The sequence below is a fragment of the Pinus tabuliformis genome, chromosome X (genome assembly GCF_031772625.1).
Source record: "Pinus tabuliformis cultivar Carrire ecotype Pingquan chromosome X, CPIR1, whole genome shotgun sequence".
NCBI lineage: Eukaryota > Viridiplantae > Streptophyta > Pinopsida > Pinales > Pinaceae > Pinus > Pinus tabuliformis.
The window spans coordinates 1,484,426,937-1,484,451,633 of NC_142308.1; the positions used below are offsets into that span (position 1 = coordinate 1,484,426,937).

Below are 24,697 nucleotides of genomic sequence, written 5' to 3' on the forward strand. Positions count from 1 at the left end.
TTGAAAGGTGTTCAAATAGTCAAATTCTACTGTTTGATTGTTTGTAAACTGACTATTGTTTGAGTTTGCAAAGATGAAGGGAAAGCTACTGAAAAGCTAAGTCCAGGAGAAGACAAGAAGGAAGAAGGGCTGAAGGCATTCTCCTTACCCAAAGGACCTCAAGGAAACCCTTAAAGCACACGAGGGTTTGTTTGCAAAAGGCTGCTTGAATAAGAATTTGATTCTATTGCCATTTAGTTTAGAAATTTGTCATTAGTTCTTTGAAAGCTTTGGCAATTTTGTTGAAGTTTTTTTGTTTATTTTTATAATGGCAACTTCTACAAGTGAGTTTTCCAAATCCTCATCTTTCACAAGATTCTTTGATGAAGACATGAAGCAAGGCTTGTTCATCATGATGGATATGGTGAGAGAAATGTATGAGGATGAAAGGAAGAGCATCAGACTTCGAGAGCAGTTGAATTCCATGAAGGAAGAGAAGCAGTTGCTTTCTGACAAATTGCAGGAAATGGAGAGACAACTTCATATTGCAAATATGAACCTGGAAAGGATGCATGAGTTGGAGACACAGCTCCTTGTTGCCAAAGAAGCCTTAGTCAAGTATCAGCTTGAAGAAGAGGTAAACAATTCTAGTTTGTCTTCAATTTCCTCTAAGAATGTTTATGTTGGTTCTTTTGAAAAACATACAAGAGGCATAGGGTCCAAGTTGATGTCAAAAATGGGCTATGAAGGAAAATGATTGGGCAAACATGCACAGGGCATTGTTGAGCCAATAATGGTTGAGGAAAGACCTAAGTATTTGGGTCTTGGCTATGGACAATCTTATGGAGAAAGTTCCAAAACAGCCATGAAGGCAATTGAAATAGTTCCTAGAAGGAGTTTCATTTCAGGTTCCCTACCTCAAGTTTGTAAAGATTGTATTCTTGGGGAATGCAATTGTTTGAAACATCATTTGCAGAAAGAAGGTGATAAGCATGCACTTGAACTAGAGAGTTGTGAAAGCTCTAAAAACATTGAAGGGATTGATGGTGTTCCAAAGGGAGCTACTTCTTCATTTGATTCACCTCCTCGTGAAGGTAATAAAGGTGAAAGAGAAAGGTATAAATCTGATTTCAATCACACTTCTTTTGATTATGTTAAATTTCCACATAAGCATTGGAAATGAATTGCATGTTCCTTTTGTGGTTTGGTTAACCATAGTGTTTCTGGATGTTGGAAGAGAATGGCCACATACTAGAAACTTTTGAAGGAAAGGAGGCAAGAAGCCAAAGGTCCATTGGATAGGGCAAATTATGCTGTAAGAGGATGAACATGTGTTGTACTTATTGCCATAAGCAAGGACATATTGTTGAAAGGTGTTGGACTTTGAATCCAACAACGCTTCCATGAAATTTGAAAAAAGTGGAAAAAGAGTATGGCAAGAATGGAAAGGAAGTTTCCATAATTGATGTGTTTCAGGATGATCCACATGTTGATGTCGATGTGCAGTTAAAGGAAGCACCTTTGGTGTGGATTGGTAAGAAATGGTTAGAGTTCTTATCCAATTAAAGTTACATGTCTTTTGATGTGAAAAGAAATGCATCACATCTATCTTTCTTTACTAATGGAATGCAAGTTGCAAGATGGAAAAGTTGAGTATGTAGACTCACTTTCTTGCAGCAAAATTATATTCATTTCAGCTTTATAAGTAAATGTACATATGATTGAGGATCTTGTACTAATGATTGTGCTTAAGAGAAAGTTGAAGAATCAAATACATACATGAGAATGGTATGTGTGAACACAGGGATGTTGATGATTTCCTTGTATTTAAACATGTATGTGTAATTGACTTGATGGAAAGCAATCGACCATCATATTGCTTTGTTTAAACATGCATGTAATGTCATGTCGACTTGGAAGAGTTGATTTGGTCTCCAAGATTGTAAAAGGGAGATAATGATGAAGTGTTTCATCTTTGTAAAAGAATTGTCAAGTTCTTTTTGTACATGCTTGACTTGAAGGGTCAAATGTTTGAAAAGGCATGTTTTTTTTGTCGGCTTGTGATTTAGTCGATTATTTGTACATAAGATGTAAAGACATGATGATGATTCACATGATGTGAAATTTGTTTTTTTTTTGATGGAGCAAGAATTTATGTCATCAAGTTATTTTCTTCTTCTGATATCGTCTGCTGAAGAAGATTTGCAGCAGCAAAGGTTGCCATGGAAATGGCTTGGAAGCGATGTTCAACTACCTTCTGTACATTCTGAATAAGTTCAAGGAAGATAGTTCTTAACAGGAGGACAAGTGCATCTAGGAAGGGAAGTGTTGACTACCTTCGAGTTTTGATTCAAAGGCACTAGCCATGCAAGGCAAGTGTACGGAGGCTGAAAGAAGAGGGCGTTGTACTCTCATCTATTGTTCAGATCAGTGTATCAGTCTTTTGGAGTCCAAAAGATTCCCAATGGGGAGGAGTGATCATATATTGATCTAGGACCTTAATAATAGCTCAAATTTCGTGTTCAAAAGAGTGTCGAACCTGAGTGACCGGATAGATCTCGTCTTCCTGATTCCAGTGCTACGAACGGTTTGAGAAACCAACACCGTATGAAGAAGTGATCGCAATTTGAAAAAGTCTAGTAAACTGCGATTTCCAAGAATAAATTGATTTTTGGGAAATATTGAAAAAAGAATATTCCAAGGAATATTCCTTTTGGTTGATCAATCAGGTGTTGACACGTGGCAAATCCGAAGGCCACCACGTGGCCTTGGAATGGTATGGTAAAATTTTGTTGGGGTCCGACGGAATTGAACTCGTGACCTCTGGCAAGACAAACAAGCGTGCTACCAACTCTGCTCTACGTTGTTTATTAACAGGTAAGGGTCACATGTTATATTTGTGTTGTAACCGTTACGAATTTGGGGGTTGGGACCGCTAGCGGTCCCGAAAACTGTTCACATGTCGAATTAACCACCGATTGAAACGGTTTTACCGCTAGTGTTAACTTGACCGCCAGAACTACGCGAGTTATCCCCGAATCGCCGGTTGAAACTTGTCACATGCATGCCGACGATTACGGTCAGTTCTGACGGTTAGCTTGGCAGAGCGCTAAAAAAGGCGGATTATGCCAAAATTAACTACAGTTAAGTGCAGTTAACCAAAATTAAAGGAGGATCTCTAGGGGAAACTGCCTAAAGGCACTCCAGGAGCAGTTTTCGACCTAAGAGAGTGAGACAAGAGGCTAGCTAGGTTAATTGGAGCCTTCTGAAGCCAATGGAACAGTGTAGAGACACTGAAAAAGCCATCTTCAAGGAGATTTTCATGCAAGGAGATTTTGGAGCTCAGGGCCACCAGGTGTTGGAGGCAGTTGCAAGAGCTACACGTACTCGTTCTCAGCGAACCAACAGTCATTCTTGACTGTAATGAGCCTTCTGAATCCATTACAGGGGTTTGTAGAAGCATTTGGAGACTTCCAAAGGCCCAGATGCTACAGGGAAGTTTGAGGCAGCCCAATGTCAACTGTGGAGGAAGGCCTAGTTTGGGGATGTAGTGTTCATTTTGAGCAAATGATCAGTCTATTGTTGATGTCTGATATGTGCTGGAGATAGTAGAAGAGGTTTCAGTGACAATTGAAGAATTCTGAAGGAGTTAGTGCCATCAAGAAGCTCAGGGTAGCTCAATGCACCGATTGAAGGAATCAAGTCTAAGGGACCTTAGATCTGTTTGCAGAGTGATGACAACCATGACAAGGATATAGATGGTTTTCTAAGCCCATTGGTTCAGTTCAGTAACCTTTGGAGTTAAGTGTGGAACTTGTAAAAGAAACTTTGCCATAATCCCAAAGAGCCAAGTCAAGATGACAAAAGCTCAAGGAGACGTAGCCCACGATATTCAGGTGAACTCCTAGATTAAATTTGTTGTTATGTGTTGATGTTTATTTTCTGCATTATATGGTTGTTATGTGTGTTTAATATCAGCAGAAACAAATCGACTTAAAGCACTTAAACAGTTAAAAACAAACAAAGACATACACCTGTTTCAAGTACTTAATTCCGCAATTGTCAACATAAGCTAGATCATATATTTTGTTAAGCTTTGGAGTGGGAGGTTCTTGTAAGCATAACAAGTTATTAAACACCATTTCAAATCAACGGGCGATCATCCTAGCTTCTTCTTGAGTACATTGACCAATGAGCTCATCAAATGTTGGGAGTTTGTTGTTGTTGCTTATGGTAGTAATGAAGGTTTCCCATATAGGAGGAAGACATTGGAGAGTGATCATCACTAGTAGTTTGCAATTAATCTCTTAGTTGAGATGCCCTCATGATGTAAGATTGCACAGATTCCCCCTTGTTCATATTCATTTCTTTGAGCTTGTTCTTCAAGGAGAGGATGTGGTTCAAGTTGTTGACTTTATACATCCCTACAAGCTTGTCATACATATCCTTGGACCTATTCAAATTACCAACATAAACAAGTAAATGATCTTATAAACCATCAATAATAATTTTCTTAGCTTTGATCTCACCTTTCTTATACTTGGACTTGGTGGTAGCAAGAGCATTCTCTGGAGGCTTAGGAATCTTCCCTTGCACATATTCCAAGACATCATTATCATCCAATATAACTTCTAACTAACCTGATCTTCCATGCAACAAAGTTTGATGAATCACCTAGCTTCTCATTGTCCTTGAAGAAAGAGGTAGTCATCTTGTCCAAATCAAACAGGGTTCTTCAACTTCCTTCAAATATGATTGCTTGTCTTTTGTCTCTTTGGGCTTTGTTCTTCACGTTAGCTCTGATACCATGTTATTTTTCCACTGTTCTATGTTGTTACAATTAATTTAGCCCAATTCTTAACTTCAATTAGCAATCAAATCAATATTCCAATAAACAATAACAATTGTAGATAGAACAGTAAATGACACTGAGCGATAAGAGAAACAAAAGCAATGACAAGAGACACCAAGTTTGGTCAAAGACCAAGGAAAAACCCCACAAGGGGGAAAGTCCTTTCAAATTCTTCTTCTTATTAGATTGTCATAAAATGTTCGACAAAGAGTACAATAATCCAATTTAAATAATGAGTCAAAGTCAACCTTTGACTATCCAAATAGAGAAACCAATATCCAACCAATGATGAACTTCAAAAGTCAATTTTGGTCAACTATCAAAGTTTGCAATTTTGTCAATAACAGTCAAAGTGTGCCTTGACCAATCAAAGTCAATGGTTAAATCAATTCTCCAAGAGCTTGGTCAATAGTCCACAAACTCGACCTACAACGTTGGTCAAACAAAGGTCAAAATAGTCCCAATCTACGCTGTCAAACCTAGTCAACAGAGAGAGATACCCTATAGTGAAACTCTGCAATAATGCTTGCAGTCAGCGCAGGGTAAAGTGCCCAAAATGCCTTGGTTTTTGTGCCAAGAAATGCAGCCTATCAAGACATAAATATTCCCAAAAGATCAAAGTCAAATTTAACCCAAAACAGCAAGGTCAAGGTTGGTCAGATCAGATTTTCGGCCTCCTGCGATTTGTCTTTCCTCCTCCCCGCACGTGTGAAGAAACCTTGCGATATTTCAAATGTATTGAATCTAAGAAGAGAAGAGCAAGATGGTTGATGATGTCTCCAAATGAGGCTCCTTGACTTGTATTTATAGGCAATGGAGGAGGACTAATTAGCCCTTTAGGTCGACCTTAAATTTTCTGCCATTGTGGATTTTCTCACCAAAAATGTATTTTTCCTTAACCAAATTGAGTGCTTCTAGGGGCCATTTTGGGTTTCTCTAAAAGAGGAATAATGTTTAATGAAGGGAATTTATCCCTGAGTTGCCAAATTAACACTCATGACATTGGCATTTCACCTATCTTCAATGTAGTTGATTTATATCCTTTAAAAGGAGAAGACAATATTTTGAATGATGCAACTGTTAGTCAGACTGGTGGATGGGAGAACCAACTGCCAAAAATGGTTCCTAAAGAGATTGAAGCAGTGTTGGACCAGAAATTGATTGAAAGAACCAAAGGAAAGGAATATTACCAATATTTAGTCAAGTGGAAGAATCAACTAGTTGAAGACTCTACTTGGATGATAGAGGCAGAGATTTCAAAATATGGTACCATTGTAGAAACTTTTATGAAGACTTTCTTTCCCCGGGAGTCTGATGCAGGAGCATCACTGTTAGTAAATTCATTTTGACCGTGATGGTCAAAATTTCATTTAGTACAGGAAGTGGGTTTCCTGAATTATTTTAGTTATTTGAAATAGTTAAGAAAATTAATATCTAGTTAAAATTACTATGAAATTGTATAAATAGGAATTTGTTGTAGTTAATTTTCGAAAGATATTGTAATTAGTTTTAATAAATTAGATATTTTCTAGATCTAGAATTTAGATCCACAATTAGTGGATCTGAAATGATTTTTGTTTTGTATTAAAAATAGATTTTGTAGCTCAGAAAAGGGTCGGAGGGTTCTAAGAGCGTGAGAGTGTATTAATGTGGTTTTTTGTGAAGAAAGACATTAATTGCATAGATTTTTTCTTCTGTTAGAAACTTAGATGGCTATTGGTGCTCTGTGTAAATTCAATTTTTCTTCCACACACAAACACACAGAGATCGAGATTGGATCATTATATTGTTTGTCATCCATCTCGATGCATTCAAAGTGGAAAAAGTGGAGGAATAAGCTCATGGAACCGTTTTTACCGGTAGGACCCAGTTTGGCGAAACGGGGTCTGAAACATTTCGAGAGCAGTCTGAGGCATCAAACAACATTTTTTGGGGGTGAAACTTTGTTGCTTTAGTGCCACACCATTTCATGCTATTCTATACATAGAGATCTTTCCAACGACGCAAGAAGCGCTTTAATCAGAGTCCGTATGCAATAGTTATGCCACTCAGAAGTTGGCCTTCTTGTTTTCACACCTATAGTTTGGGAGGATGCTGCATCAGCCCCATTATTCATGGAAAAGGGGCTAGCCACGTGTCTTTTGTGTAAAAGACTCTAGAAGAGTCTATATTGTAACCCTAATTAAGAGTTGATGTGGTCAAACTTAACCACTTGTAGGCTATTGGGTTATGTTATAACCGGGCAACTAAGAGGAAGAGACATTCCATTCTTTCGAGAGAGTTTTGTTCCATAGTTGAGCAAAGATAGCCAAGAGAGATAGGAGGTAGAGCACACAAAGAGTGTTGAGAATTGAATAGGGAAATGTATATGTTAATTCTCTTAACTTGATAACTGTTTGTGTTACCTTTTTACTTATTAGCTTTGATCTTTCTTATTCCAATATGCAATACGTCAAATAACTACCAAAACAGTATATAGGCTGCAAGCTAGGGCCAAAACCCCTCCTCTTGAGGGGAAAACCCGAAAATCTCTTCTTATCTTTCAAATCTTTCAATTGACGAATACCATGACCTAGACTCAGACAAATACCCTCCAAGATCAAGTCTTCCTTGGCCTCCTGCTAAAATATCTTCGACCTCCTAGTAGATCCGAAATTCTGCTCCCCAACAACTGCTGCTGCTCCTCTAGGAGACTTCGATCTCCCTCTAACTTCCTTCCCCTTGACCTTGCTTGCCTTGACTTGAGTCCTAGGGCTAGTAAGATGCCCTAAGAGACCTTCGCTTGCCTTCCTTCTCTCTTGCTTCAAAAATTGAACCTTAGAATGGCCCAATGCAGAAACCCTAACTTCACACTTCCAGAAGAATGCAAAGAGACCCAAACACTTTGTTATGAACCAGCTCAAGAAAAGATAGAAAATATAGATCAACGCCTTAGAATTCAGCCTCTTCGAGGGGGCAACCTCCTTTACATTACATAAATGAACAATTCTTGGATGATACAAATGACAAAACCTCCTTTCTATATATAGGAGTCTAAGGAATCACAATATAATCCAGCCGACCTAAAAATAATAATATAAAGCCACAAAAATAACAATAGATGGATTCTATGGGGCACAGAAATAATAATATGGGGGTAATAGGGGCACAACAATATAAATAAGGGGTATAACTACAATAGTAATGGGGTAATCACTAGTATTATAGGGACCCAACATGCCCCTCTCCTTCAAAAAAGTGTTGTCCTCAACGCTTGAGTAGTTCTGGATACTTCTGCATAAAATTCTCATCCTCCCATGTGGAATCTTCAGCGGATAAGTTCTTCCACTTGATAAGATACTCTGAAATTGATCGATTTCGTAGCTGTCGAGTTCTTGTTTCTGTGACTGCTTCCGGTTCCAATATAATTTTTCCTTCCTCGTCAAGTTCTGGCAATATTGTTTGAATTGGGAGCTTGTCGCCTATAACCTTCTTTAAACATGAAACATGGAAAACTGGGTGCAATCGAGAAGCTGCAGGAAGCTCCAATTTGTATGCCATAGTACCAATCTTTTGCAACACCTTGTACGGACCATAATACTTTGGTGATAATTTATTATCCTTCTTAGCTTGCTTTAGGGACATTTGCTTATATGGTTGTAGCCGTAGGAATACCCAATCACCTACATCAAAACTTCTTTCACTGCGATGTTGATCTGCCTGTTGTTTCATTCTATTTTGTGCCAACACGAGGTTATCCTTTAAGAGTTGGAGGACTTGTTGTTGATGTTCGATGTGATGTTCCACTGCCTGAACCTTAGAATTTTCTCTTAAATATGATGTGATGGATGGTGGTTGATACCCATAAAGTGCCATAAATGGGGTCATTTTTGTTGCTGTATGGAAGGAAGTGTTATACCACCATTCAGCCAGAGGCAACCATTTGACCCATTGTGTCTGTTTATCAGATACAAAGCAACGAAGATATCCTTCCAAACATTTGTTTACTATCTCAGTTTGCCCATCAGATTGAGGATGATAAGATGAGCTATGAGCTAACTGAGTACCAAGACAAGAAAATAATTCTGTCCAAAAATTTCCAGTGAAAATGGGATCTCTGTCACTTACAATAATCTTTGGGTTTCCATGTAGCTTTTGAACTGTTTCCATAAATGCAGTAGAAACTGTACTGGCTTTAAATGGATGTGATAATGCACAAAAGTGTGCATACTTGGTAAGTCTGTCAACTACCACCATGATGACACTCTTTCCCTCAGACTTGGGTAAACCTGTGATAAAATCCATTGAAACCTCCTCCCAACGTTGGCTTGGAATGGATAAAGGTTGTAATAGACCCGGTGTCTTAATTGTTTCAACTTTATTTTGTTGGCAAACCAAACATTCCGCCACAAACTTTTGAATATCTGATTTAAGGCCATCCCAAAAAAATTCCTTCTTAACCCTGTGGTAAGTTTTTAAAAATCCTGAGTGCCCTCCTAAGGGAGAAGTGTGCAATTCCATAAGAATCTTTTGTTTTAGCTGGGAATTCTTACAGAGGTATAAGCGATCTTTGTACCATAACGAATCATTTTGCCAGCTAAATGTATCAGAAGTACTGGAATCTTGTTGTAGCTTTCGAATAAGTGCCCACACTTCTTCGTCATTCTTCCATTCCTCCCTTGCTTCGTTTATCCAATCTGGTTGGATAATAGAAATGGCACACAACAATGCTTCCACATCCTCATCCTTTCTTGAGAGTGCATCTGCCACCACATTTTGCTTCCCTTTTTTGTAGATGATTTCAAAGTCATAACCCAACATCTTTGTGACCCACTTTTGTTGCTCTTCAGAGGATAATCTTTGTTCTAAAAAGTATTTAAGGCTATCATGATCCGTTTTTACCTTGAAGTGTCTTCCCATTAGGTAGGGTCGCCATTTCTTAAGTGCATGGAGTATTGCCAACATTTCCTTCTCATAAATAGCTTTGCTTAAAAACTTTCCCTTGATTGGACGACTTTCAAAAGCAATGGGTCTTTCATCTTGCATTAGAACAGCACCAATTCCATTTCCTGAAGCATCACATTCCACAATAAAGGTTTTTGTGAAGTCCGGTGTAGCTAAGACCGGTGCTTGGCACATTGCCTCTTTAAGATGTTCAAAGGCCTTTGTTGCTTCCGGAGTCCATGAAAATGAATCTTTCTTCAATAATGTTGTTAGAGGTGCTGCTATTCTCCCATAATTCTTAACAAACTTGCGATAATACCCTGTCAACCCAAGAAATCCTCGCAGATGCTTTATGGATGTGGGGATTTTCCATTCCTTAATGGCTTTAATTTTGCTAGGGTCTACCTTAACTCCTTCATGAGATACAATATGACCCAAATATTCCACCTCCTGGACTCCAAAGAAACATTTGGATCTTTTTGCATATAATTGTTTCTCCTCCAATAGTTGTAGCACCCTGTCAACATGTTCAACATGATCCTTCCAAGACTTGCTGTAGATTAGTATATCATCAAAAAATACTAACACAAATTTTCTAAGGAATGGTTTGAAAATTGAATTCATCAAACCTTGAAATGTTGAAGGTGCATTGGTAAGGCCAAAAGGCATGACCAAAAATTCATAATGACCCTCATGAGTTCTAAATGCCGTTTTCGGAATGTCTTCAATCTTCATTCTGATTTGATGATATCCCGAACGAAGATCCAACTTGGTGAAGTAAATTGATCCATGCAATTCATCCAGTAATTCATCAATGACAGGAATGGGGAACTTATCTTTAATAGTGAGCTTGTTGAGCTCCCTATAATCTGGACACATGCGCCATGATCCATCCTTCTTGTGCACCAATACTACTGGAGCTGAGAAAGAACTTTGACTCGGTTGAATTATACCAGCCTCTAGCATTTCTGCAACCATACGTTCAATTTCACTTTTTTGGACATAGGGATATCTGTACGGCCTGATGTTTGGAGGAACACTTCCTGGAATCAGATGAATAGCATGATCATGATCACGCATAGGTGGGAGACCTTTGGGAGTCTCAAATACCTTGGAATGATTGTCCAGGACTTTTTGGAGATCTGGAGAAATAGATGATTCCAATGTGGAAACATCTAGCGAACATAATTGTGCAATTACACCTCTTTGCTCCTTTTTTAGAAGCTTTGTCATGCCATTAGAGCTGATTATCTTTCCTGGTTTCCCTGCAATACCCCTTAATTCAACTTCCTTTCCTTCCACAGAAAATTTCATGAAAAGTTCTTGAAAATTAAAAGCTATTGTACCCAAGGATTGTAGCCATTGGACTCCTAGTACAACATCAGCACCTCCCATTGGAATGGAAAGCATTGGGCTAGTCAATACATATTCTCCCATGGATAGCTTGATATTATGGCACTTTCCAGAGCAATTTATTGTTCCTCCATTTGCAATCATCACTTGACACTCTGGTGCTGGATATAGGAAGCAATTCAATTCTTTTGCTACCCTACAATGAATAAAATTGTGGGTGCTTCCTGAATCAATCAACACTATTACCTTTTTCTTCTTGATTTGTCCTTCTATCTTGATGGTTTGAGGAGTGGTAATTCCCGCCAATGCATTACAAGATATGGTCGGATTTATTTGTTCTTCATCTAGGCTTTGTTCCTGGATATATCCTCTTCTTTTGACCTTTCTTGCTCCTTTTCTTCTTCCTCTTCACAATCTATGTAGAATAATTTCTTCTCAGCACACTTATGACCTTTTGTGTATTTGCTATCACAATTGTAACAAAGCCCTTTTGCTCTTTTTTCTTCCAATTGTTGTGGTGTCAACCTTGTAGGTTGTGGAAGACTATGGGCAACAACACTTCCGTCTTTATAGTTGTGAGTGGTATGCTTCCTAGTTGCCATAATTTTGCTTTCCATTTTTCTTGCTAACCTGAATGCCTTCTCTAATGAATCAGGTTCCCAAAGGCGAACATCATGTTGGATATTATCCTTTAAAGACCCTATGAACACATCAATCCTATGCTCCTCTGGAATATCTTTTACCCTTATGTTCAATTTTTGGAACTCCTCAATGTGCTCCATTATTGAACCCTTTTGTTTGAGACTTATCAATTGGCTAAAAAAAGTGTTGCTTTTTGTATCCTCATAATGTGCTATCAATTCTTCCGTAAAAATTGCCCAAGTGATAAATTGTTTACGAGAACAAAGCCATTGATACCATACAAACTGATTTGGTTCCAAATATAAAGTTGCCATACGTACCTTTTGTGTGTTTTGCACATTATTGAGATCGAAGAATTGCTCCATCTGTAATATCCATGTGGCGGGATCCTTGCCATCAAACTTCCTCATATCGATTTTTGGAATATGGTGATTCTTCGATCCAACATTAGAGTCTATGGAATCATGATTAACATTTCTTTTGTTCTCATCATGAGTTTCCTTTACTACCTTTTCACCATTAGTAAGTATTTCTTGTAGAAAATTAGTCAAATCTGTCTTCAAATCTGCCATGCCTGTCTTCAAATTTGTGTTCAAATCTATCTTCAAATTGTCCATCTTAGCTTCCATGCCATTTATCTTAGATTCCACGCCATTTATCTTAGCTTCTGTTAGCTTTTGTGAGCGTGACATTTGTTGCACTTGTTCTTGTAATTTTGATATATCATGTAGCATTTCTTCCTCTTCTTCATGAGTCATGCTAGAGCTTTCAGGTTCCTTACTAGGTGTTTGCATTTTCTTTCCTCGGGGCATCAGTTACCGATAATAATGCTTTACTATGCCCTTTGAATTCCTTCAAAATAAATTTTCAAACCAAGCTTAAGCAAAAATTTTAAAAAATCTACACACCTTTTTTCACTTTGTAGGAGCTCGATATTGCCTCTGATGTATCTCTGTAATTTCCAATCATCTAGTTCTGAAATTGTGACCTGTAGTAGCTCTCTGTGTCCTCTTTCCAATGCCACAAGTCTGACCCAAATTGGATTCTCCAAGGAAGAGTTATGTGAAATCTCCCACAGTGACTTGATTATAGACTAGTTCAGTAGAGCGAACTTGTACGACGTGCCACGAGTCACTGTTTCAACCTTTGGATCTAAAAAACACCACAAGAAACTACAGTCCGTCCTCTTTCTGTACCTTCTTACGAAATTTCAATCCGATCCTCAGAGAGAAAGTTATGACGATTTTCCCCAGGTCACCTGTTTTGAATGTAATTCAGGAGTCTGCAAAAAGACCAACTTCCTCAGATCATATCTCCGAAAATATCGCGCGAAAAGCTCTGAAATTCGGACCCAAGGTTCAGCGCAATTCTTCTCAAATGGGTTTTTTTTGCGACTTCTGAAACGTCACAGAAAAAAAGTTATAGCGAAAATGCCACGATGACCTGTTTGGAGCAGCGAAACCCTAGAATCCAAAGCTCTGATACCAAATGTTATGAAACCAGCTCAAGAAAAGATAGAAAAGATAGATCAACGCCTTAGAATTCAGCCTCTTCGAGGGGGCAACCTCCTTTACATTACATAAATGAACAATTCTTGGATGATACAAATGACAAAACCTCCTTTCTATATATAGGAGTCTAAGGAGTCACAATATAATCCAGCCGACCTAACAATAATAATATAAAGCCACAAAAATAACAATAGAGGGATTCTATGGGGCACAGAAATAACAATATGGGGGTAATAGGGGCACAACAATATAAATAAGGGGTATAACTACAATAGTAATGGGGTAATCACTAGTATTATAGGGACCCAACACACTTAGACTTTCTTCATCCTTCTCTTCTTCACACTTTCTTCTTCGACCTCTTTCTTCTGCCTTCTTCGCATAAGAGATGAGTGAATGAATGATCCAAGTGCAGGACAAGTTCGTTTTATATATAGGCTTCCTCAAGGGTGGACGTGGCTCTTCATGTAGGTCGACTTGACAGCTCATTAGGCCGACTGGATCTTGGAGGTATTTTGACTGGATCTTGGAGGTATTTTGACATTTTCATGACAAAATAATTTTTTCTTTACAATATACAATGTGCCCATAGGGTCTTCCATATGTGACAATGACTCTTATACCTAGGACAAACCCTAGAAGCACTCAATGGGTTCTTGACCTATAAAATAAAAGAACTTGAGCATGAAACCCATGCTTCAACAATAATAATAATTTCTTTTTCATTTTACATTTACAAGAATACATTTCATACTAATGAAGACCGAACCTAGTTACACATTTTTCAACACTCCCTCTTAACTAGGGAGGTATTCATTAGAGGTACATGGTCATTCTCAATCTGAAGAGATCATAAGAGTCGTCGGATTGGTAACCCATCTGCTTAGCATCATAATAACCAACATTTGTCATATAGCAAGGCCTTGACGAAAGCTCTATCTCTCCACAAGATCAGAGCACAATGCTGGCGAGACCAATGATGTATCGACATCATCATCATTGTCTCTCCAAGGTACATACCCCACCCATGTGTTCACAGAGTATGACCTCCCATTTGGACTATTCTTATCTTGAGTAGCTAATCCTCAAAGAATATCGGTCCACGACTACTCTTATCTTGAATGCCCGACCACATTCTCAAGGAGAATTGAATGCTAGATGGTTATCCAATCCTCCATTCTTTCTTCCCGAGTGAAGATAAGAATGTTGTGTCTATCTCTCCCTCTCAATTCGAGAGGACAAATCCACCAAACCAAGCTTGTCCCATAAGTATACAAGCTTCTTGTTTGGAAGTGATTTCATCAATATGTCAACTACCTTCTCATTAGTGGAGATATACTGTAGCTGCACCACACCATTTTGTACTAGCTCTCGTATATAGTGATACTTGTTGTTGATATGCTTTGTCTTCCCATGAAACACCAAGTCCTCAAGCAAATGAATATAACTGGTGTTATCACATCGTATCACTATAGGGTTCATCGATCCTTCAAATAAGTCAGATAGCAGCTTCCTTAACCAAACTGCTTCTCGGCTAACTTCGCATGCTACAACATATTCAGCTTTAGCACTACTCAAAGCAACGATGTTTTTCTTTCTGCTCATCCATGAGACCATAGATGATCCCAAACTAAAACATCCTCTTGTAGTGCTTCTTCCATCCTGTTCACTGCCTCCTCAGTCGGAATCTGTATAACTAGTCAATTGAACATCATTCCTTCTATCATATTTTAGGAAGTAGTTGATGGTTCCTCGTAGATATCTCAGAATATGTTTTGCTGCTATCCAATGATCATGCTTTGGCTCCACTTGGAATTGACTGAGTACATTTACTGCAAAACATATGTCCGGTTGAGTATTCACCAAGTACATTAATGATCCAATCAATTGTCTATGTCCAGAGGGATCCACAGGGCTGGATTCAAAACTTCTTAGTCTTTTCAAATTTGTGATCATTGGAGTGGTCATAGTTTTATAGTCCATCATGTCGAACTTCTTTAGTATCTCGATCACATACTTTCCTTGACCTAAGTAGATTTCATTAGGTTCCTGCCAGACTTCTAGTCCTAGATAGTAATGCATCAACCCAAGATCCTTCATGTCAAATTCTGTTGCCAATTGCTTCTTACATTCTTCAATTTGACCTTCTACACCTATCAAGAGAAGATCATCTACATACAGAAGAATAATTATAGGTTCATTGTTTACAACCTTAATATAGAGGTTTGAGTCAGCAGAATTTTTCGTGAAGCCTAATCTTTGTAGGTATGCATCCATTCTAGCATACCATGCCCTTGGTGCTTGCTTGAGGCCATATAATGCTTTCTTCAATCTGCAAACATATGCCTTTCTATCTTTGATTTCGAATCCCAAGGGTTGTTCTATGTAGACTTCTTCATCTATAGTGCCATTTAGAAATGCAGTCTTGACATCCATTTGGTGGATGTTCCATCCAATCGATGTTGCCAGAGAGACTAGTGATCGAATCGTTGTATATCTTGCTGTTGGAGCAAATGTTTCTTCATAGTCGATGCCTTCCAGTTGAGAGAACCCTCTTGCCACAAATCTTGCTTTATACTTATCTCTACTTCCATCAATTGCATGCTTGATCTTATAGGTCCATTTGGAAGTAACTACAGATTTGTCTTCCGGCCTAGGTATGATTTCCCAGACTCCATTCTTCATTATAGATTGATATTCTTCATTCATGGCATCTTTCCATTCTCGATGTTCTACAACCTCTTCAAAGGTGGATGGTTCTGCTTCTATTAATTTTGTCATGTATGCAACATACCCAGAATATCTCTTGGGTCTTTTACTTTCTCTAAATGATCCTTGAGCTGCCCCATGACCTTCTGCATCAAGTAGTATAGACTTTAACTAGTTAGGTATTTTCCTTGCTTCTTGAGTGACCACGGGTTGAATAGGTTCACTAGGTCATTCTTCCTCATGGTGAGATCCTTCTTCTTCCTTGTCAACTTCTTCCTCAAATATAGGAAGTTCTTCGTCATCAAAATCTATAGAAAGTTCTTTTGATTTATTGAATGCTATGCTCTCATCAAATATGATATCAAGACTAACTTCAATGTGATGTCCATCATTCATATAGATTCTATAGGCTTTCGATGAGTTACTATACCCAACAAATATACCTTTCACACCGGAAGGATCCAACTTCTTTCTTTTGTCCTTTTGTATATGAATATACATAGGACATCCAAAGATTCGAAGATGATCAACAGATGGATTCTTCCCAGTGAACACTTCTTCCAGAGTCTTGTTTTCTAGAGATCTGTGAAGACATTGATTTTGTATGTACACTGATGTCTTTGTTGCCTCACCCCACAGAAACTTAGGTAGATCTTGATCGTGTAACATTGCTTTTACACTTTTTTCAATGGATTCGTTCTTTCTTTCTGCAACTCCATTTTGTTCGGGATTGTATGGAACTATCATCGCTCTCTTAATCCTAGCTTCCTTACAGAATGCTATAATCTCTTTAGATGTATATTTTCCTCCATTATCAAATCTTAGTATCTTGATTCTTCTTTTTGTAAGGTTCTCCACTTTGGCTTTGAATTCTTGAAATTTAGTAAATACTTCATCCTTGGTTTTCATTAAGTAAACCCAGGTTTTTCTTGAGCGATCATCTATGAATGTGACATAATAAAGATGTCCTCCAAGTGATTTTGGAGTTATAGGGCAACACACATCAGACTGAATGAGATCCAAGATTTCTTTCGACTGTGAAGCACTGCTTCCAAATGGTCTCTTGGTATTCTTGCCCAATGCACATCCTTTGCAGACACCTTCATGATCTTCCTTTAGATTTGGTATTCCATCTACTATGGAATTTAGAGTTGGAAGTATCTTGAAATGTAGATGACCAAACCTTCGGTGCCAAAGTTCACATGGACTAATCTCAGTGTGGACTAAGGCATGGTTTACGGGAGATATTAATCTGTAGAGCCTTCCTTCTCAGATGCCAATCACTTTTGCTTGTTGTATGCTTGAGCCTTTTGCCCATACCACTACTTTACCATCATTTAAGGGTACTCTATCTCCTTTATCTTCTAAGCTTGAAATAGAAAGTAAATTTTTATGCAAACCTGGAACAAACAGAATGTTGTTGAGGTGGATGTTGCTTCCATCTTCGAGCCTTATGGATGATGATCCAATGCCTTTCATTGGATAACTTTTGTTGTCTCCAAGTTCCACAAAGTATGTGGATTTTTCTTTTGATAAGGTCTTCAATTGGTAGGAGTGACCAGTCATGTGCCTTGATGCACCGCTATCAATCACCTAGATATCTTCGTCTTGGAATGTCCTAGAGAGAGCCGAGAAGAGTCTTTCGTCCCTTTCTTTGAGTGATACCTTCTTTGAAGAGAATATGAGACTCCATACTTCTTTGATACCTTTCTTGAGATGGCTTGCAATCATTTTGATGACCTTCTTCATTGTAGAGGAGATCTTCATGATGCCCTTAGAGAACCAAAGCTCTGATACCATGTTGAGAATTCAATAGGGCAATGTATATGTTAATTCTCTTAACTTGATAACTGTTTGTGTTACCTTTTTACTTATTAGCTTTGATCTTTCTTATTCCAATATGCAATACATCAAACAACTACCAAAACAGTAAGAAGAATGACACAATATGTAGGTTGCAAGCCAGGGCCAAAACCCTTCCTCTTGAGGGGAAAACCTGAAAATCTCTTCTTATCTTTCAAATCTTTCAATTGATGAATACCATGACCTAGACTCAGACAAATACCCTCTAAGATCAAGTCTTCTTTGGCCTCCTGCTGAAATATCTTCAACCTCCCAGTAGATCTGAAATTCTACTCCCCAACAACTGCTGCAGCTCCTCGAGGAGACTTCGATCTCCTTCTAACTGCCTTCCCCTTGACGTCGCTTGCCTTGACTTGAGTCCTAGGGCTAGTAAGATGGCCTAAGAGACCTTCGCTTGCCTTCCTTCTCTCTTGCCTAAAAATTCAAAACTCAGATTGGCCCAGCGTAGAAACCCTAACTTTGGACTTTCAGAAGAATGTAGAGAGACCCAAACACTTTGACTTTCTTCGTCCTTCTCTTCTTTGCACTTCCTTCTTCGACCTCTTTCTTCTGCCTTCTTCACATAAGAGATGAGTGAATGAATGATCCAAGTGGAGGACGAGTTCCTCTTATATATAGGCTTCCTCAAGGGTGGACGTGGCTCTTCATGTAGGCCGACTTGACAGCTCATTAGGCCGACTTGATCTTGGAGGTATTTTGACATTTTCAAGACAAAATAATATTTTCTTTACAATATACAATGTGCCCATAGGGTCTTCCATATATGACAATGACTCTTATACCTAGGACACACCTAGAAGCACTCAATGGGTGCTTGACCTATAAAATAAAAGAACATGAGCATGAAACTCTTGCTTCAACAATAATAATATTTTTTTTTCATTTTACATTTACAATAATACATTTCATACTAATGAAGGCCGAACCGTGTTACACATTTTTCAACAGAGAGGATCTCTGCACTGTAGCAGCCCACGGGCCACATGCATTACTTCTTTGTACCTGCAGCCTTATTTTCCAGACAGAGAAAGAGAGTGAAGCGACCTTCCAGCTGGGTTTTCTCCCGAAAGGGTTTCCCAGAGCATATTTTGTGTCTTATGTGTATGTATGAGCTTATTTTTGTCGTTCTCTACTTTTCTACATAATTTCCATTTGCATGCATGCACTAATTATAGTTAATAGATCTTAAAGTTTAATAAAACTGTAATAGTGTAGAAATTCCGCACTTTAATATTTTATTATCAGACCTGTTGTGACGAACTGTCCAGTGGAATATTCACAGCGGTTTACGGATCACACACACACACACACACACACACACACATATATATATATTTGTTTGTTTCAAATCTCCATTTAAGTTTTAGTTCTAGGCACACAGGGTCACTGCATCCTCGGATTTGCTATTAAGTTCAGTTCAGGAATTAATGGGGATTATCACATTCTCGACTGCAGATCAGTTCTCATTGCAGTGTAGCCGGTGCTTTGTTGGATTCAATTTGTAAATCGTTCTATAGAGAATTTGCCAAACTTTTATAACTGATGTCCAAAGTAAATTAAAGGGAGTTTTCATGTTTCAAGGAGGGGCACGGAATTCAAGGTGAGTTGGGTCATCAGGAGAGAATTTCATAAAAGTGGACGGAACCAGTGCAAACCCCGACTCTCAACTAGCTGGGGGAAGGTCGGCTCCGACCTATAGTCAGATCCTTTTTCTATTTTGAAGCTTTGTGAAATTGCTCTGATCCCGACCTCACAAAAGTCCCGACCTCTGACTAGTCTATGGTAAGTCAGCCCTGACATGTCAGCAGCAATAAAGTAGAAAATCGGAGGACCCCGACCCAACCTGCTGAATTTGTAGAACAGGTTGGCCATTTTGTAGAGTAATTAATAAAATGGGATTTTTAAAGGTTTGCTTTGGATTTTGAATAAGTGGGCTTTGTTCTTATAAATTTTGGGAAGCAAATAGTGAAGCAGGGGCATTAGAAATACTGGATCTGCAGCACCTTTTGTACTCTTTATCCTTATTTTGACTTATTCTTGCATCTAAGAGAGGCCTTTGGCCCTTTTGTATCACTACTAGGACCTGTACTTCCTAGGCCAGTTGACCTATTTTGTTATTTGTGGACATTAATATAATTTCTTGTGTGTATCTTTTCTCACTTGTCAGAATCAAGGATCACTTGACTTTACTTCGTTAACATTTATTCAAATCCTGTCATAGTTATGGCTAGCCCTCGGTTATGTTCGCAGTAAAGAGCTTTAGCGATATATCAGTAAATTTCATACTTTCACAAAATCTACTTCTTTGAACAGCTTATTAAAGGTTCTTCAAATCTTAAAAGCATACATTTTTTGTTTTTAGTGAATTATGAGTAAATTTCATCTATCAAGAAATTTATTTCCTTGAACAGCTTGCTAAAGGTTCAAGTCTTAAAAGGCATAACTGTTTTGTTAAGTCTGCCCAAAAGTGCAGGATAAAAACTCCTGTGGATATATGGTTGTGTTTTTTCCGTCTTCCTTGTGTTCTTTGGTGCTATAATTTCTGGTGGCAGAGTTTTTTCTTTTATCAAATATTATTGTATGCTTATTTAAACTATACTGTGTAGGGAAGGGATGTAAGATCAATTTACAAATATACCAGGTCTGTTTTTTACTTACAGAGTTCCTTGGATATGGTGAATATTTATGATTAAGAGTACCATGTCTTGTGCATTGGCAGCATAAAGTCAAGGAGTTCCTCTGGTAATGAATGGGATTATCGTTGGATGGAGTATCCAAGGAATAGGAAGAATGCTAAGCATCCATATGACCAGTCTCTGATGACTTACAGGGGACATGCTGTCTTGCGTACTCTTGTCCGCTGCTACTTCTCTCCATCCTTCAGGTGATCATCATAAACTGATATATTCTGTATTTCTCATGGGATCTCTAGCTTGTTTTGGATGGAAAAATTTGGCCCCAGGTTGAGTCAAACACATCCTTTGCTTATCATCTAATCCTTTTAGTGACTTTAGCTCATCTTCACCATAATGCCGGGCATCTTATGATGAGATGCAGTTCTGAAAAATGCAATACATTGCCCATTAATTCTTTCTGGTCACTCTTTTGTTAATGTCCACATTCAAAAAATGATAGTTTTATTGGTCAGATAGTGGAAATAGGACTTCCTTAAGCACAAGACAGAAATATGCCTGGAACCATGAAGTGACTGTCATGGGCTGATTGAAACAATGAAGTCATGGTTCCAACCTGACCATAACTGTCACTTCATGGTCCTGGCCAGATTTGTCTGGTGTTTATTTCCTTGAAATGATATACAGAATGTCTTTAAGATTTGATTGCAAATCTACTAAATTTCTGTTGCACCTCATTGTTGCAAGTCATTTCATTTTTCATCAATTTTCCCTTAACTGGTCTAGAATTGAAATTTAAGGTGATTTCATAATAAAATCTGCTATTATCGAAAATTCCACCGGTTCCTCTCAAATTAAATGTATTAAACAAATAGGAAACAAAAGACTAGTACAAGAATGACATGCAGAATGGAAGAATGTATCTCTTCAGTTTCAATTAATAATAAGAAGATAGCTTAAAGAGAATTAAATAGAGCATTGCATCTTACAGTGTTTTTCCTTCCTGCTTTTGTAGCACTGGCCAGAAATACATCTACACAGGATCACACGATGGCTGTGTTTATATTTATGATGTGGTATCTTTCTGAACCATTTACTTCTTCTCTGAAATAACTTCACTGCTAGTCTAGACTCTAAACTAAGGCTTGCATATTCATATATACTCTCGTAGATCAGATTTTTACGTGGGCACATATGATGGAATCATTTTCACAGGTAAGTGGGAACATTATTAAGAAACTCGACTATCATAGGTCCACTGTGAGGGACTGCAGCTGGCATCCGTTATATCCAACTCTTGTAAGCTGTTCATGGGATGGAGTTGTTGCCAAATGGGACCATTCAAGAGCAAAAAGTCGCAGAAGCCGCAGCCCGTGACTGGCATGTTGAGAGAATTAAATTCCTATGTGAAGATACACATACTAGTGTCTATTGTCGTGGGGAATTTTTAGTGTTCCAATCAAGTTATCAGTGAGAGATTATGAGCTGAAATTCAAGTAATTGGAAGGCTCATGTTACCACTTTTTTCACATCTTGGAAAGCCACATCAGCGTAAACCTAATGATTCTAGGGGTGTCCTTTCCTTATTGTCTGATTAGCCGACGGGATAGTTGCTGAAGCAGTTATTAGTCCTTTTGGCTTTTATTCACTCTTTATTCCATTTTTTCTTCATAAACTTCAAAGGTTTTTATTCTGGCTCCATAGAAGCCATTCTTTTGATAGAGTGCTGAAGTGGGTGGCCTTGAATCTTGATTTGCATCTCTTTGGGGCTTGAAACAATAATTATTCTCATTTATATATATATGTATATATTTTAATGACTACCATAATTTGCATGTGTTTTGGTTTTTGGAAATTGATCAAGAGTGCTGAAGTCGGTGGCCTAGAATCTTGATTTGCATCTCTTTGGAGCCTGAAACAATAATTATTCTCATTATATATATGTATATATTTTTTAATGACTACCATAATTTGTATGTGCTTTGTTTTTTGGAAATTGGTCAAGAAACAATTTCCAGAGACGTGCCCCGCGGTGGCTGCACTGCATATTGTTGAGTGCTGAAGTGGGTGGCCTTAGTGATTTGCATCTCTTTGGGGCCTGAAACAGTAATTATTCTCATTATATATATATAGATATATTGTTTAATGACTACCATAATTTGCATGTGTTTTGTTTTTTGGATATTGATCAAGAAACGTGTCCCACTGTGGCTGCACTGCGTAGTATATTTTTTGGATTAAGTGCCAGTTCTGAGGTATCATTTCTGCCATATTCATCTGGAACTTTCACCTGATTGCATACTTTTTTAAAGTGTCATTTGGGTGAGACAACACAGAGCACAATGAGAGTAGAGCTATAGTAAAATGGGTTAACAGTACATGAGCGTTAGCAGTGAACCAAGGCCTCATTATCAGTTTGCATGTTACAACTGCATATTACAACTAAAATGCCTCAGCGCACTTCATTTCACAATCTGATTAACACTGGTAAACCAAGGCCCCGTTATCATTCTGCATGAACCACTCTGCAAGTAAAGAGATGCATATTACAACTAAAAAGCATCGGTACACTTCCTTTTACAATCCGATTAACACAGGTATAGTAAATCATATATGTACGGGACTGGTTATTTTTAATCTAAATACAATATCATATAAAACCTATTACTACCATTATGCATAAGTGAGATATGCTGATTTTATGATCCAGAAAAATATCAATCAAAAGAATTCTATAATTTTTTGATGGCCTAAGCCTTAGAAAATGTGCATATGACCATGCCTAATTATATACTTTTTTGATGGACAAAACTACCGAAGTCTTTGCATATGACCGTGCCATTTTGTAAGCAGACGTAAACATAGGTTTATCTGTTGTTTTATCTATGCATTAAATATTTATCTTGAAATTATATAATTTTTCAAAAAGTATGAATTTAGTTTCAACCAAATGTTAGAGGTTATATAATTTGAGGTAATCTCAGATTGGAGGCTTCTGTCATTTAAGTTAATTTCAGCATCATATTGATAAAGTTGTCTTAGTGTGACTCATGGACTTTTCGGTGCTGGAATTAGACGAATTTTTTTAAGGTGAAATCTTGATTTGTGTTACTTAAATTGGTTTTTTGACTGTACATATGGATTCAACACCCTAAAAAACCTTTAGGGCACTTGGATTGTGCAGGGGTTACTCATCAAACTTATGATTTCAATAAATTTCTTCAGGATTTTAGATAAATTAGACCGGAAAAACCCACCTGGAAAGCTTCCAAAAAGTCTAACTAAAGACAACTCCATTGATAGATTGATTTTATAAAATATACTATACAGTCCATTGCTTGCTTTTACCTCGGTTCCCTTGGGTTGAGCGGCCTTCCTTTGCTTAAGAAATGATACATATTTCTCAACAGGAGCCCCAACCACATAAGAAAGAAAAAGGAAGAAAGAAAGAAGGAAAGAAACTATTTTAACATCCACGAGGTTAAAGATAGCCGATGGGATAGATTGCTTTTTCCTCTGCTTGATGTATTCAACGCTTTTTCTATGAAGCTTCACAATAAATGCTCCCAGCTTCTCAACCAACCCCTCGCTAAATAGGTTATCCCAAGAGCTAGCTGTTGATTTTGGGTAGCATTGGATGTGATCTAGCTCCAAAATGTTGTGGAAGGGCTAGAATACATGAGATCTCTAAGACCCAAAATTCATTTGGATAAATTCCACCCGGATTATGAGTTATTAAAATAATTAATATTTTTAATGGGGTTCCTAAGTCTAAACTCGGGAAAATAAAAATTTAATGGGTATTAATAAAAATATGGGTGAGAAGCTTCTAAGAGACCAAGATCAAGTCTGTTTTAATTTTAACCATTGATTAGGGACTTAATTTCGATCGTTGAATCATCAACATGAAAAGTATAAGAGAAGACTTGAGTGTCATTTAGAGACAAACCGGGAAAATACTCAGTAACCAGAGGGAAATCAATTCTCAAGGAGGAGTTCGATTTCAGAGGGAGAGTTGCCAGGTGAAGGAAGAGGAGGGCATCAACATCAGTCAGAGATTGAGGAAGAAGTGACGCAGAGCATCAGAGGGACAACGCAGAGGGAATATCGGAGAGACAACACAACTAGGGACGCAGTCCTCACGCAGGCCTCACGCAGAAGTGATGCAGAGGTGACGCAGTGAAGGCTGAAGGGTCTCCGAAGTGTCAAAATTTCTCCAGAGCCAAGGGAAA

The 24,697-nt window shown here is 38.1% G+C and overlaps 1 protein-coding gene across 1 annotated transcript in view; it reads left to right on the top strand.

Annotated features, from left to right (window-relative positions):
- Positions 1-22,288, top strand: part of LOC149145622 (LEC14B homolog) — a 102,056-nt gene extending 79,768 nt beyond the window's left edge. The window contains exons 3-5 of the mRNA XM_089452509.1: positions 20,552-20,716; positions 21,481-21,541; positions 21,681-22,288. Coding sequence (XP_089308635.1) covers positions 20,552-20,716; positions 21,481-21,541; positions 21,681-21,842 — 388 coding nt within the window. The 3' untranslated portion in view covers positions 21,843-22,288. The remainder of the gene's footprint in view (positions 1-20,551; positions 20,717-21,480; positions 21,542-21,680) is intronic.
- The last annotated feature ends 2,409 nt before the right edge of the window (positions 22,289-24,697 follow it).